General features: G+C 56.5%; 1 protein-coding gene across 1 annotated transcript; it reads left to right on the top strand.

Moving 5' to 3' along the window:
* Window positions 1–13,676: 13,676 nt before the first annotated feature.
* On the top strand, window positions 13,677–14,480 carry MIND_01193100 (uncharacterized protein; the record flags this gene model as incomplete). Its single annotated transcript, XM_037368441.1, has 1 exon — window positions 13,677–14,480. The coding sequence occupies exon 1, from the start codon at window positions 13,734–13,736 to the stop codon at window positions 14,478–14,480; it is 747 nt and encodes a 248-aa protein (XP_037215367.1). The 5' UTR covers window positions 13,677–13,733.
* Window positions 14,481–16,052: the final 1,572 nt, after the last annotated feature.

Here is a 16,052-nt window from a genome sequence, read left to right as displayed (position 1 = left end):
CTCCGGTCCAGCTCGCCCGCACAATCACCGATCCATCAACGCCCTCTTGTAAAAACTAGTTACAAAAACTCGAAATTTTTGTCCTAGCTTTTTCTCTATATATAGTCTGACTTTTTTTCCCTAGTCATAATTAGGGAAAGAAACTTCAAGTTTTTATTCTCATATTTTTCATGCAAAAGTTGATATTTTCACAAGGAAAAATCGTGGAAACGGCCCAATGAGACCATGTCAGGGGAACCTCCCTTTCGGCCCCTCGGAGACGATTCCGATTCCGATCCGACTCCGGTTCCGACTCCGGCGATCACATCACCGCCTCCGTCAGGCGCATCGCCGCCCCCCGCCTGGCGATCCCCCTGGGACCTGGCCTGCGACATGGCGCAGGCATACTGCACGGAGCAACGATCAACCTTGGCGCGTCAAGAGCGCAGTATATAGTTCCGCTACCTAGCAGGCGGACCCTTAGAGTTTCTTCTCTTTGGATCCTCCCCTGCTAGGTCAGCCTCACTTGTATTTGCTTACTTCTATTCACTCTTTGGATCCTCCCCTGCTAGGACCTTGATCTCAGGCCTCCGGGTTGCCCTTACAGCAGAAGAAACTCTCTACGGGATCAACCGGACAAGATTGCCAGGTTCGGCGCTGACTCAGGCTCGGAGTCCGAGTCCACTCCGCCCTCGCCACCGCCCCTGCCACTTGTCCCCTCCTCCTCTGCCACTCCTGTCGTCCCCGCACCTGTCATGCCTTCCGGAGCTACTCCTGACACTGACACTCGGCTGGATGCACTCGAGGCGAAAATCGACCGCCTAACTGAGGCCCTTACTCTCCTCACCACCCAGGCTTCCGCTGCCGCTGCCGCCGCCGCTAATACTGGCTGGGGACCCCAAACACCACCACCGGAGACGTCGATTCTGACTCCGACTCCGGTTCAGGGCGATTCCGAGGCCCTCTTTGGCGACATCAACCTCGCCTCAAAATTGGTTTTACGACCAAACCCCCCTGTTCACCTTTAACGGCGATCGGAAACGCGGGCCGCGTTCCTCTCTACGCGGTCCGCACCTCCGCCCGCCTTGCCCCTGAGGCCTTCGTGGTCAATGGAGAGGTGAGCGAGGGAAAAGGCCGTCCGCTATGCCATGTCGTTTATGGCAGAAGGACCTGCTCAGCAATGGGCGGAGCGCCACGGAAGCAAAGCCCCGTTTCCGTTTCCGTCCTGGGGCTCCGTTCGTTTCCGAGTTTCGACTCCGGTTCGTCGAGGAGAATGAGCAAGATCACGCTCTCTCCAAACTGGAGACTTCCGCCTACCACATGGGCACCAAGGATGTCTACCAGTACACCGACGACTTCGAGGACCTGATGGACCTTGCCGGATTCGAAGACACGTTGGTCAAGGTGACCAAGTTCCGCCACGGACTTGATCCCCTGATCAACAACGGAATCACGTCCTCGAATGACCCCCGGACCTCCGGGACTATCTTAGCTGGCGCACCCGGGCCTTCCGTCAATACGAGGCCCTGGTCCGGGCCAAGCTGATCAAGTCAGCCGCCCCCCAAGACGCCTGGCGGTTTGATTCGGACTCCGTTTCCGGTCAACCGCGTCCCGGCTCCGGCTCCCTTCCGCCCGGTGGCTCCGGTCGTGCCACCCGCGGCCCGCGCCCCCGCTCCGGCGCCTCCAGCTCCCGTCCCCATGGAGTTGGATCGCACTAGGGCTTGGGGTGCCCCTCGTCGCGCCTGCTTCAGGTGCGGCGACCCAAACCATCTCGCCCGAGATTGCCCCCTCCCCGCGGATGTCCGCTCAATGGACATCCTCGACGAGGTGATCCAACAACTCGGTGACGAGATGTTAGCGGAGTTGATCGCCCGCTACTCGGACACAGCTGCGCTGCCGGAAACAGCCGCGAGTCGATGGCCGGAGAGGATTTTGTCCCCTGCGACGAGTGACTGGTGTGCCCTCGTTCGCGTCCGTAAATCGTTTCGCTTGTTGTTTGTATGACGAATCAATTCCTTTGCCCTACAACGAGCCTGAAACGAAAGACATACCTCCCCCCCCCCCCCTTTCGACTCCGTCTCCGACTCCGCCCGCGACTCCGGTCATCGTCCTCCGCCGCCTCACTGCCTGGGAAAAGAAATTGCCCAAGCAGTACACTGTCGCTGCTTCCCCTGGAGTGAACTCCCTCCACCTCCCGTTGGAGCTAGAGTCCACTACCAGCGCGCTTAAGCTCTCGCTCTCTGGCCTGGTTGACTGTGGTGCCACCTCCGACTTTATCGACACGAACTATGTCGCTCGGAATGGCATTCCGGTCCGCACCCTGGCGCAACCGATTCCGGTCTTTAACGTTGATGGCACTCCGAACGACGCCGGCTCCATCAACCAGATCGCGGACTTGGTCTTACGCTACAAAGGCCATTCCGAGCGTGTTCAACTCGCCGTCACTCATCTTGGTAAACAAGACCTTATTCTGGGGTACTCCTGGCTGCGGAAGCATAACCCGGAAATCAATTGGGAAACCAAGGAGGTCAAGATGACACGGTGCCCCCGCGGTTGCTCCACTTGCCGCGAGGAAGAACGCGTTGAACGGACTGAGCTACGGCGACTCCGGCTGCTCCAGAAGCGACTCCGCTCCGGCCCGTTCCCCTCGGTCTGCGCCATGGACCTCTCTGGGCCTGACGACGGAGACGATTCCGTCTCCGGTGACGACTCCGCCCTGCCTGATCTGATGCCGGACTCCGACGACGATGAAGACGATGGTCAGCTTGAAGATGGTGACCACATCTTCTACACCTCGTTCCGCCCCTTGGAAGAGATACGCGCTGGCAGTACTGTCTCACAGCGCCTGGCCGGAAGCCTTCGCCAGGAACTCCGCCCCTCCGCCCTCCGAGATCCCGGACTGGGCTAAGGAGTTTCAGGACGTCTTCAACAAGGAGTCCTTCGACACGCTACCGGACGGAGAGCCTGGGACCACGCCATTGAACTCGTCCCCCGACGCTAAGCCCACCAACTGCAAGGTGTACCCCATCTCGCCCCTCGAGCAACGCGAGGCTCGACGCGTTCATCGAGGAAGGGCTTTCGACGGGCCGGATTCGCCCCTCCAAGTCTCCGATGGCGTCTCCGGTCTTCTTCGTCAAGAAGAAGGACGGCGGACTCCGCTCGTCCAGGACTACCGTGCTCTCAACGGATGACTGTCAAAAACCGGTACCCCCTTCCGCTGATCAACGACCTCATCAACCGGCTCAAAGGCGCTCGTTACTTCACCAAACTCGGCGTCCGTTGGGGCTTCAACAACGTCCGGATCAAGGAAGGTGACGAGTGGAAAGCGGCTTTCCGGACTAACCGAGGCCTGTTCGAGCCCTTGGTGATGTATTTCGGCCTGACAAACTCTCCCGCGACGTTCCAAACGATGATGAATGACATTTTTCAGGACCTCATCCTCTCCGGAGACGTCATGATCTACCTTGACGACATCCTGATCGCCCATTCCGACCTCCGGAAACACCGGCAGATCGTTCAGGAGGTCTTGCGGCGACTCCGAGAGCACAAGTTGTACCTCCGAGCGGAGAAGTGCGACTTTGAAAAATCGTCAATCGAGTACCTCGGAGTCATCATCTCCCACAACCACGTCGAAATGGACCCCGTCAAGGTCACAGGCGTCTCCGCTTGGCTGACTCCGGAAAACAAGAAGGACATTCAGCAGTTCCTTGGGTTCGCTAATTTCTACCGCAGGTTCATTCGGGACTTCTCGACCCTTGCGCGCCCTCTTTTTGTGCTCACCAAGAAGGACCAGCAATGGACTTGGGGCGACGCGGAGGCCTCCCGTTCCAAGCGATCAAGGACGCAGTCACCTCGGAACCGGCCCTGGCGATTCCGGACGACGCACGGCCTTTCCGACTTGAGGCGGACAGCTCTGATTATGCGACGGGGGCGGTTCTTTCACAATCCGCCCCGGACGGGAAGTGGCACCCTGTAGCATTCTATTCCAAAAGCTTAAATGATGTCCAGCGCAACTACGAAATCCACGACAAGGAGATGCTGGCGATCATCTGCGCACTCGAGGAGTATAGACACTTCCTCGAGGGCGCCGCGCATCCCGTCGAGATTTGGACTGACCATAAGAATCTGGAGTACTTCAGGAAGACGCAGCACCTCAACCGGAGACAGCCCGGTTCGACTTCACGCTGCACCACAAGCCCGGCCGCGACATGGGCCGACCTGACGCCCTCTCTCGGAGACCCGACCACGGAATCGATTCCGACAACTCCGACGTCGTCCTTCTGCGGCCCGAACTCTTCCATGTCCGCGCTCGAAGGTGTTTCCGTTTCCGGCCCTGGTTCTGAACTCCTTCGACATCCGCGATGCCCTCTCCGGTGAGCCTGACTTAGAGGAGCCCGTCGCACTAGCGGCCCGGCAACTCCTAAAGGTCCAAGGTCAAGCTCGAGGCCCCCGCTCCTCGCGCTCCGACGAGTGGGCTGTCTCTGGTGGTCTTCTTCACTTTCGTGGGAAGATTGTCGTACCTAAGGATAAGGACCTCCGGAGACGCATCATCGAGCTCTGCCACGACACTCGAGTTGCCGGACACGCTGGTCGCCTCAAGACCTTGGAGTTGGTCTCCCGGAACTACTGGTGGCCTCAGATGTCTCGCCATATTGGCCGGTGCGTCGCGACCTGTGACTTGTGCTGTCGCACCAAAGCACTCCGGAGACTGCCCCACGGAGAGCTGCACCCGACGGAAACGCCCCCAGAGCGTTGGCATACCGTCTCCGTCGACTTCATCGTCAAGCTTCCGGAGGCCCATGGGTACGACGCGATCATGGTCGTCGTCGACACCCTTGGGAAGCGTGCCCACTTCTCGGAGTGTCACACCACGGTCGACGCAGTAGGGGCGGCTCGCCTCTACTACCGGAATGTCTGGCGCCATCACGGGACTCCGGAGAAGTACGTCTCCGACCGCGGCTCGCAGTTCATCGCGGACTTCACCCGAGAACTCTGGCGTCTAATCGGCATCAAGCCTGCCACGTCCACCGCGTACCACCCGCAGACAGACGGTCAAACAGAGCGTCAACCAGGAGCTGGAGCAGTACCTGCGGATCTTTACCAACTATCAGCAGGACGACTGGGATGAGCTGATTCCGGCCGCGGAGTTCGCCTACAACAACCACGTTCACTCCTCCACGCAACAAGTCCCCTTCATGACGGACACGGGACGACTCCCGCGCATGGGCTTCGAACCCGGAGTCCGTTCCGCTATGGAGTCCGTGAGCGAGTTCCGCGACCGGATTGCCACTGGTGTTGCCGAAGCCAAGGCCGCTCACTAAGGCCAAAGAGGAGTACAAGCGCTACTACGACCGGAGACGCACTCTGTCTCCGGAGTTTAAGGTTGGCGACCGTGTTTGGCTGGATGCCTCTGACATCAGGACGACTCGCCCCTCGGAGAAGTTCTCCCACCGCCGCCTCGGACCGTTCAAGATAGTCGCGGAGATCAGCAAAGGTGCCTACAAGCTCGACCTCCCTCCGCGCTACTCGAAGCTCCACCCGGTCTTCCCCGTCGTCAAGCTCGAGCTCGCCCAAGACGACCCCTTCGACGGACGCCCCCGGCTACGACCAGCCCCCTCCGGACCTCGAGGACGGAGTCCCGGAGTGGGAAGTAGAGGAAATCCTGGACGCAAGGGTGAGGTATAAACGGCTGAATTACCGTCAGATGGAAAGGCTACGACGCATCGCACGACCAGTGGGTCCGCTTCGACCGCGTCTTCGCCCGGAGAAAATCGCGGAGTTCTATCGTAAGTACCCTGGCAAACCACGGCACATCGCCTCTGCAACCTTCGACTCGATTCCATTCCGGTCTATGCGTCGGGACGCCGCATTCAAAGGGGGGGTGATGTCAGGGGAACCTCCCTTCGGCCCCTCGGAGACGATTCCGATTCCGATCCGACTCCGGTTCCGACTCCGGCGATCGCATCACCGCCTCCGTCAGGCGCATCGCCGCCCCGCCTGGCGATCCCCTGGGACCTGGCCTGCGACATGGCGCAGGCATACTGCACGGAGCAACGATCAACCTTGGCGCGTCAAGAGCGCAGTATATAGTTCCGCTACCTAGCAGGCGGACCCTTAGAGTTTCTTCTCTTTGGATCCTCCCCTGCTAGGTCAGCCTCACTTGTATTTGCTTACTTCTATTCACTCTTTGGATCCTCCCCTGCTAGGACCTTGATCTCAGGCCTCCGGGGTTGCCCTTACAGACCAGAGCTTGTTATACAGCTGGTAGATTGTCAGCTTGTTGATGCCTGTGAAGTTGTCTGCAGATCTGGCACCAGATGAGTGTTCTATTAGTAAATAGATCTGTGATTTACTGGGTAATACCTGTTGACCCATAGCAACAGCTGTAATCCGATGGGTGTTATGGCCTCCAACCAAACAGTAACCATGGGGACTGTACCAAAAGCCCTGATAGTACAGCAACAGCTGATGGCCCTACTGAAGTTACTGAGCCATGACAACTTCCAAATAAAGCAATCATATAAATTCAATTTTTTAAATACTATGTCATACCAAAAGTGCCTTTGAAAATAAGCAAAATAGTATAGTACGCATCACAGATATACTTTCTTTCAAGTTGCTGGTTAGACCTATCAATTACTTCAAATATTTGTGTCAGGGCAACCCTGGAGACTCCGACGAAAGCTTAGCAGGGGAGGATCCAAAGCGTGAATAAAAGCTACAGGAAATACACGGAGGGACCGACCTAGCAGGGGAGGATCCAAAGAGAAGAAACTCTAAGGGTCCGCCTGCTAGGGCGCCAACTATATACTGGTCGTCCGTAACTGCCGGCGTAGAGCGCAGAAGGCCTGAGCGGCGTCGCAGGCTCTGTCCCAAGGTGATCGTTGGGAGGGTCTTGACGGATCGGTGATTGTGCGGGCGAAGGAGGCCGTGGACGATGGTCGGGGGTGGGTCGGAGCGTCCGAGGGGGCGCTGGTCGGATGCGCCTCGGATGCGTTCGGAGGGTCCGAAGGAGGCCGGCGGGGGTTCCCCTGACATCACCCCCCCTTTGAATGCGGCGTCCCGGCGCATAGTTCGAAAGGGCAAGGAGTCGAAGGTCGCTGAGGCGATGTGCCGTGGTTTACCCGGGTACCTCCGATAGAAGTCCGCAATCTTGTCTGGCGCAAAGACACGGTCGAACCGAACCCACGAGTCGTGTGAGGCGTCGTAGCCTTTCCACCTGACAAAATAGTTAAGACGCTTATACCTTATCCTGGCATCCAAGATTTCCTCGACTTCCCATTCGGGGACTCCGTCCTCTAGTTCGGGGGCGGTTCGTCGTAGCCGGGTCGTCCATCGAAGGGGGTCGTCCTGAGCGGGCTCGAGCTTAACAACGGGGAAGACGGGGTGGAGCTTGGAGTAACGCGGGGGAGGTCGAGCTTGTAGGCACCTTTGCTAACCTCTGCAAGCACCTTGAACGGTCCGAGGCGCTTGTGGGAGAACTTCTCGGAGGGCCGAGTCGTTCTGATGTCAGAAGCGTCCAGCCAAACCTTATCACCAACTTGAATATTCGGAGCATCTGAACGTTTCCGATCGTAGTACCGTTTATACTCGTCTTTGGCTTTAACGAGCGCGGCCTTTGCCTCGGAGACGCCGTTAGCTATCCGATCGCGAAACTCGTTCACCGACTCCAACTCTGAGCGGGCGCCTGGCTCGAAACCCATTCGGGGGAGCCGACCAGTGTCCGTCATAAAGGGTACCTGTTGAGTGGAGGAGTGAACGTGGTTGTTATAGGCGAACTCAGCGGCAGGGATAAGCTCGTCCCAGTCGTCTTGTTGGTAGTTGGTGAAGATCCGGATGTACTGCTTGTTGAAAGAACAGGAGAGAAGTTCAATGTTTATTCTGTAAAGTAGTACAGTATTTATACTACCAATGAATATTCTAGTAAGTTCTACTGAAATCTGACTGGGATCAGTCAGCGTCGGGCTGAGTGATCCGCCCGGAGTTCGCTAGAGTAAGCGATATTACAACACTGCTCAAGCTCTTGGTTAACACGTTCGGTTTGTCCGTCGGTTTGCGGGTGGTAAGCCGTAGAGGTGGCCGGTTTGACGTCAATTAAGCGCCAGAGTTCGCGTGTGAAGTCAGCGATGAACTGCGAACCACGGTCCGAAATGTACTTCTCGGGGGTTCCGTGGTGCCTCCAGACATTCCGATAGTACAACCGGGCGGCTCCGACCGCGTCTATTGTCGTATGGCACTCGGTGAAGTGGGCGCGTTTACCAAGAGCGTCGACGACTACCATGACCGCGTCGTACCCATGAGCTTCGGGGAGCTCGACGATGAAGTCCACCGTGACGGTGTGCCAGCGTTCGGGGGGGGGACTTCGGTCGGGTGTAGCTCTCCGTGCGGGAGCCTTCGGAGGGCCTTCGTGCGGCAGCACAAGTCGCAGGTCGCGACGTAGCGTCCGATATGGCGGGACATCTGTGGCCACCAGTAGTTGCGCGACACCCGTAGCTGTAAGTTTTAGGCTAAAGCCCTATGTACAGCTAAACAGGTGCTTGCCTACACGGTTATTTCCACCTAGGGCTAGCTGTACCTAGTGATTTAGGCTATTGATTCAATAATATCAATGATGGAATAAATTATTATATAATATATATAAGTTAATAATTATGTAATATAATACTTTAAACTCCTTTTCTTCAGGCCGATGACCCGGTATATAGTTGGGAAGGCCTGTATCAACAACTTTCCTAATTAGGACAAAATGATGTATCATGAGATAGCCATCAAAAGTACTGATGGCAATCAAAAATGGTTCCACAATAAAATCATTATCTAGATAGGTGCATTGCCACAGGTGCTAGGATACCAGATAAGGAATAATAATATTTTTTTCAATAAGTGTCACACATGTCACACATGTTACAAAGCGTCACATTTGGCTCTAACAAAGGCCAGTAAAGGGCTGCCTAGGTAGGGCTAATCCTCTAGGCAAAGGGTTCCCTAGCCGTACCTACTGGTTTTAGCCTAAATCTTACCACTATGGCTCTGCGCGAAAACCAGCTCTAGGGTTTTGAACCGACCGGCGTGTCCGGCGACCCGCGTGTCATGGCAGAGCTCGATGATGCGCCTCCTTGGTCCTTGTCTTTGGGGACTACGACCTTGCCGCGGAAGTACAAGAGATCGCCCGAGACGGCCCACTCGTCCGAACGTGATGAGCGGGGGCCCCGAACTTGACCTCGGACCTTCAAGAGTTGCCGGGCCGCAAGCGAGATGGGCTCCTCTAGGTCAGGCTCACCGGATAGCACTTCCTTGATGTCGTGGACAAGTTCGGACCCCGGCCCAGAGACAGTGACGGCCTCGAGCGCACGAACGTGGAAAAGCTCGGGGCGCAAGAGGGTGACGTCCGAGTTGTCTTCGGAGATGCCGTGGTCAGGCCGGCGGGAGAGAGCATCTGGGCGGCCCATCTGGCGACCTGGGACGTGGTGCAGCGTGAAGTCAAACCTAGAAAGGTACAACGACCATCGGGCTTGCCGACGGTTAAGGTGCTGCGCCTTTCGGAAATACTCCAAATTCTTATGGTCAGTCCAAATCTCGACCGGATGTGTGGCGCCCTCGAGGAAATGCCGATACTCCTCGAGTGCGCGGATGATCGCGAGCATCTCCTTGTCGTGAATCTCGTAGTTGCGCTGGACATCATTTAAGCTTTTGGAATAGAACGCTACAGGGTGCCACTTCCCGTCCGGGGCGGATTGTTGTGAAAGAACCGCCCCCGTCGCATAATCTGAGCTGTCTGCTTCAAGTCGGAAAGGCCGAGAGTCGTCCGGGATCGCTAAGACGGGCTCTGAGACGACCGCGTCTTTGATAGCTTGAAAGGCGGCGGCTTCGGCGTCTCCCCAGGTCCATTTCTGGTCTTTCTTGGTGAGCGCAAAGAGAGGCTGCGCGAGGGCCGAGAAATCCCGAATGAACCCGCGGTAGAAATTAGCAAACCCCAGAAACTGCTGGACGTCCTTCTTGTTTTCGGGCAGGGGCCATGCGGAGACCCCGGCGACCTTAACGGGATCCATTTCGACGTGGTTGTGAGAGATGATAACCCCCAGGTACTCGATTGACGATTTCTCGAAGTCGCACTTCTCCTTGCGAAGGTACAGCTTGTGCATTCGGAGTCTCCGAAGGACTTCGCGGACGATCTCGCGGTGCCTACGAAGGTCCGAATGTGCGATAAGGATATCGTCGAGGTAGATCATAACGTCTCCTGAAAGAATGAGATCCTGGAAAATGTCATTCATCATCGTTTGGAAAGTCGCGGGGGAGTTCGTCAGGCCAAAATACATCACCAAAGGTTTGAACAACCCTCGGTTAGTCCGAAAGGCCGCCTTCCACTCGTCTCCTTCTTTAATCCGGACGTTATTGAAGCCCCAACGAACGTCGAGTTTAGTGAAATAACGGGCACCCTTGAGCCTGTTGATAAGGTCATTAATCAACGGGAGGGGGTACCGGTTCTTAATCGTCATAGCGTTGAGGGCGCGGTAGTCCTGGACAAACCGAAGTCCTCCGTCCTTTTTCTTAACGAAGAAGACGGGGGAAGCCATCGGAGATTTCGAAGGGCGGATACGGCCGGTAGCAAGTCCCTCCTCGATGAACTCGTCAAGTTCGCGCTGTTCAAGGGGGGAGATCGGATACACCTTGCAATTAGCGGGCTTTGCGTCGGGAACGAGTTCGATAGCGTGGTCCCAAGCCCTGCGCTCTGGTAACGTGTCGAAGGACTCCTTGTCAAAGACGTCTTGGAACTCCTTGGCCCAGTCCGGAATTTCCGAAGGCGGGGGGGCCGAGTTACGGGCGAAGGCCTCTGCAAGGCGTTGGGACACGGTGCTCCCAGCGCGAATCTCCTCGATTGGGCGAAAGGAGGTGTAGAAGATGCGGTTGCCATCTTCAAGATGCTCGTTGTCGTCGAGGTCTGGCAGGGGACTCGGAGGGTCCGAAGTAGCTCCGAGTTCGTCGTCAGCATCGTCTGGACCGGCAATATCGATAGCGCAAACGGTGGGGAAGGCGCCCAAGAGCAAATGCGATTTGAGGAGTCGGAGGCGCCGAACCTCAGCGCGCTCGGTCCGTTCCTCGTCACGGCAAGTGGAGCAGCTTCGGGGGCATCGACTCATTTTCACCTCTTTCGTTTCCCAGTTGATCTCGGGGTTGTGTTTCTTGAGCCAGGAGTATCCAAGTATCAAATCCTGTTTCCCAAGGTGGGTTACAGCCAGCTGAACGCGTTCGGAGTGTCCGTTGTACCGTAGAACGAGGTCCGCGATTTGGCGAATAGACCCAGCATCATTGGGAGTACCGTCGACATTGTAGACCGGTATGGGTACTGAGAGATTTCGGACTGGCACGTTGTTTCGGTTGACATATTCTGTGTCGATAAAGTCCGAAGTGGCTCCGCAGTCGACCAGACCCAAGAGGGAGAGCTTGAGCGCGTTCGCAGTGGACTCAAGTTCGAGAGGAAGGTGGAGCGAGTTAACCCCAGGAGCGGCAGAGATGGTATAGCTGCCAGGTAACTTTTTCTCCCAGGCAAGTCGGCGAATCCGAACGGGGGCTTCGGAGGGGGCAGGGGGTGCGTCTTTCGTTTCAGGCTCGTTGTAGGGCAAGGGAGTTGATTCATCATACAAACAAGTGAAACGATTTATGGACGCGAACGAGGGCACACCAGTCACTCGTCGCGGGGGACAAAATCCTCTGCCAGAGCCTCCGAATGCGCCTCCGCTAAGGCCGCGGTATCGGACAGCCGCGCAAGCAGCTCTCCCAGCATCTCGTCGCCAAGTTGCTGGATTACCTCGTCAAGGATGTCCACATGGCGAACATCGGCGGGGAGCGGACAATCCCGAGCCAAGTGATTGGGGTCGCCACATCTGAAGCAGGCTCGACGAGGGGCGCCCCGAGCCCTAGTACGATCCAACTCCATAGGGACGGGAGCCGGAGGTACCGAGACGGGGGCGCGGGCCGCGGGTGGCGCAGGTGCGGCCACCGGGCGGATGGGGAACGGAGTTGCCGAACGGGCGATAGGGAATGCGCCACGTGGAGCCCCCGAAGGCGTCCGCGGGGTGGTCCCTTTGATGAGCTTCGCCCGTACCAAGGCTTCGTATTGGCGGAAAGCCCGAGTGTGCCAGCCCAGATAGTCACGGAGGTCTGGGGGGTCGTTCGAGGACGTGATGCCATTGTTGATCAGGGGGTCAAGTCCATGGCGGTACTTGGTCACCTTAACCAACGCGTCTTCGAATCCGGCAAGGTCCATTAGGTCCTCGAAGTCGTCGGTGTATCCATAGACGTCCCGCGTTCCCATGTGATAACCCGCGCTTTCCAACTTGGCGAGCACGAGGTCTTGCTCATTCTCCTCAACGAACCGAAGGCGAAACTCGGAGAGGAATAGGTTCCACCGAGGGAAGGGGAACGGGGTTTTACTTCCATGACGCTCTGCCCACTGCTGGGCAGGTCCCTCCGCCATATAGGACATGGCGTAGCGGACGGCCTTTTCTTCGCTCGGCTCTCCGTTGACCACGAAGGCCTCCGGGGCAAGCTGGGCGTAAGTCTTGACCGCGTATAGGAAGGCGCGGCCACGTTTGCGATCTCCGTTAAACGCAAACGGGGGGTTTGGCCGTAGGACCAGTTTTGAGGCGACAGTAATGTCACCAAATAACGCATCCGCGTCGGGGGCATTCGGAGATGCCGAAGGCGGTTCGGGAGCTGCCGAAGGTGGTGCGGCAGCGGAAGCCTGGGAAGCAAGGTGGGTGAGGATATTGGTGAGGTTGTCTAGTTTCGCCTCAAGTGCGTCCATGCGCGCGTCAGCGTCCGGAGCAGCTCTGGTAGACATAGCGGGCGTAAAGACGACGAGAGCAGAGGAGGAGGGGTCAAGTGGCAGGGGCGGTGACGAGGGGGGTACGGACTTGTACTCCGAGCCTGAATCAGCGCCAAACCTGGCAATCTTGACCGGTTAATCCCGTAGAGAGTTTCTTCTGCTGTAAGGGCAACCCTGGAGACTCCGACGAAAGCCTAGCAGGGGAGGATCCAAAGCGTGAATAAAAGCTACGGGAAATACACGGAGGGACCGACCTAGCAGGGGAGGATCCAAAGAGAAGAAACTCTAAGGGTCCGCCTGCTAGGGCGCCAACTATATACTGGTCGTCCGTAACTGCCGACGTAGAGCGCAGAAGGCCTGAGCGGCGTCGCAGGCTCTGTCCCAAGGTGATCGTTGGGAGGGTCTTGACGGATCGGTGATTGTGCGGGCGAAGGAGGCCGTGGACGATGGTCGGGGTGGGTCGGAGCGTCCGAGGGGGCGCCGGTCGGATGCGCCTCGGATGCGTTCGGAGGGTCCGAAGGAGGCCGAAGCGGGGGTTCCCCTGACAATTTGATATTGTGCTCAAATTCCTCTCAATTGCACCTCAAATATTTTTGGAAAGTGACCAAATTCCAGACTGGGGTGCATCTTCTAGTCCTCAGGCAGAGTAACTTTTTTTTTTCTTTTTTTTGGCTAGAATAATACTTACTTGAGGCACAAAAATTTACTTGCCGAATGCACTGACTTTCTTGTTTGTTCGTTTTTCACTTGCCCGCGAAGAGTCCCAGTTCCAGACACAGTTCATTCAGTAATGCGCCTCCTTGCTGTTAGCATTTCCATGAAATCAGCGATCAAAAGTGACGTCACGCGTTTGGTTTCTTTCCTCAAACCACAGCAAACCACCACCACCCGTCCCTCTTTTACCAGTCACGAAACCGAAACGCCTACTATGTATACCTACAAGATTGCCCTACTCGCCCTCTTCACCGTCGCCAGGGTTTGTGCCTATCCCACCACTCGCGAGCTTGCCCCTCCAGAGTCGAACGACATCGCTCCAAACCCTACCAAAGTCCCTCGCCAACTTCCGGCTCTACCGCGCCATACTGCCACAAATTCTCCTCGTGGACTCGCCATTGCCTTCTTCTCGCCCAAGTCACACGAGAACTCACACAATGTCGCTGCCAACCCTGCTGCTGTTGCGCCGTTTGCTCGTGGTGTTGCACAGCCAGATGGTGCTCCCGAGCTCGAGAAGCGTCAGATCCGCAATGCCGACTACCACGCTGCGTCCCCGCCGACCAACTCGAATCCACCCCCACCTCCCGCTCCTGAACCGCCTGCTGTCTCGCCTGATGTAAAGAAGACCAATGACTCTGAGAAGACCGACTCTAAGCCAGCTGCGAAGGAATATCCTGCCAAAGATAAGCGTGCCAATGTCGACAGCAGCCTCCGCAAGCACGCTCCCAACCGTGTCCTTTCTTCGAATGACCAGCAAGAGATTGATGGCGCCGAGACTCGCGTTGCACCTAAACGTCGCTTCACTTTGGCTTCGCGCATCGCTCGGGAATGGCAAGGGCTCGACCGACGCAGCGTCGAAGAGATGACAAATGCCAGCAACCGCAACTTTGACCACGACGCGGTGACTCGTTGGAGTCGTGAGGAGATGGGAAGGATGAAGAGATGGAGCAAATTGGAGTAGTCTGAGTGATACGAAAGGGCAGGAGTTCTATTCAAATGAGCATTTCTATACCAAATTCAATCATGGGTTGCTTGTCTATGTTTCCTTCCATGCTTGGGAGTGTCAGCGGTAGATGTCAAGTCTATGAGCGCGCGTTTAGGTCTTTCGCATCGCGGATTCCTTCTGCGAGAACGAGGAGCCTGGGAGGTGCCGAAGCCACAAATGTTTACATAAGCAGACGCCGATTTCGATCTTTTGCTTTTCCAGAGGAAAACTCAAACGGATAAACTCACCGGGCGAAACTATGGATACAAAGGAGCTAATATACATGATTATGCAGAACACGATGCAAGTGGGTGTCATGGAACAAATAATGATAAATAATGAATGGCACTCTTGGTAACACATCGTTGGATGGTGGCGATCATACAGGCACGTACACAACTCCAGCCGGGAATCACCAAGCTGGAACGACAGTCGGGCTGACCACCTCTGATTCTGTCGGACCAGACGGACGACGGAACACCAGCGGTGAATTGACCGCGGTCGAAACAGACTGGCGGCGTGGTGATCGGACTGTGGGCTCTGATGGGACTGTGGACAACGGGCTGAAGGTCATTGAGCTGTTGTCGCTTGGTCGGCGTTGCTCGATGACTGTGAGTCGGGCGATTTGCTGTGAGAGGTAGGCATCACGCCGTGACCCGGATGTCCCTGGCTCGGGAACTGGCGGGAGTGGCGGTGGGTGGCGTGGAGAAGTGGGGACCTCCAAACCGGCAAAACGGCTTGCGGGAACGCGTAGTCCAGGCGGCAATTGGTCTGTTGCTAGTCTAGCGAGCTGCGAATTGAGGTAGGCTGTCCGTCGAGACTCGCCAACTGGAGAAAAGCCGGACTCTGGCAACGCTGGGAGGGGAGGTGAACGGGGACCTATAGGTCGACTAAGAGGAGCAATTCGGAGTGGACGAAGGGTTGCTGGTAGTGGAGGTGATGGCGCGGGCAACTCCCGTACTGAATGGGAGTCGACCGATGTAAACGATGCAGCATAAACCTCTTGCCGAGCAGGAGGAAATGGTGTGATCCGTTTCGCCAACTGCTTCTCCACGTCCGCACGGTCAAACGGGTATGTGTCCCCGTTTCCTGCGGGCGTTTGCCGTCGTCGTCGGTTGACAAAGAGCATAATTGACGCGATAACAATTATCGCAACAACCGCGAGTGTGCCCACAATGATGCCCAACAAGGCAGTTGTCAGGTTGTTTGGTCGAGCCGTGGCGCTGGACGATACTTGAGTTGAAGTGGCAGAAGGACTGGTCATCGTATAAGTTGCTGGAGAATATAATGATCTACAACAGACGCGCCTATAAGTGCTCTTTGGACCCAAAGTCTTGGATGTAGATGTTCTTGAAAGGCTAGTTGTTGCTGTGGTTGGGAGAACGGTAATCGCGCTAACTGGCGAGCTTGATGCAATGACCCTATGGGCAGTTAAATCGAGGGTCAATTGGTATGGTATGCACGGACGTTGTTCCCGTTATAGCCTGAAATCTCCCATCCACACCCGGAAACGCGACCACCGTCGACACAACGCCAAAGTCAATATTC

This window comes from Mycena indigotica (genome assembly GCF_014461135.1).
Source record: "Mycena indigotica strain 171206Taipei chromosome Unknown Mind.scaff0011, whole genome shotgun sequence".
Lineage (NCBI taxonomy): Eukaryota > Fungi > Basidiomycota > Agaricomycetes > Agaricales > Mycenaceae > Mycena > Mycena indigotica.
This window is presented reverse-complemented; position numbering and strand designations above follow the sequence as displayed.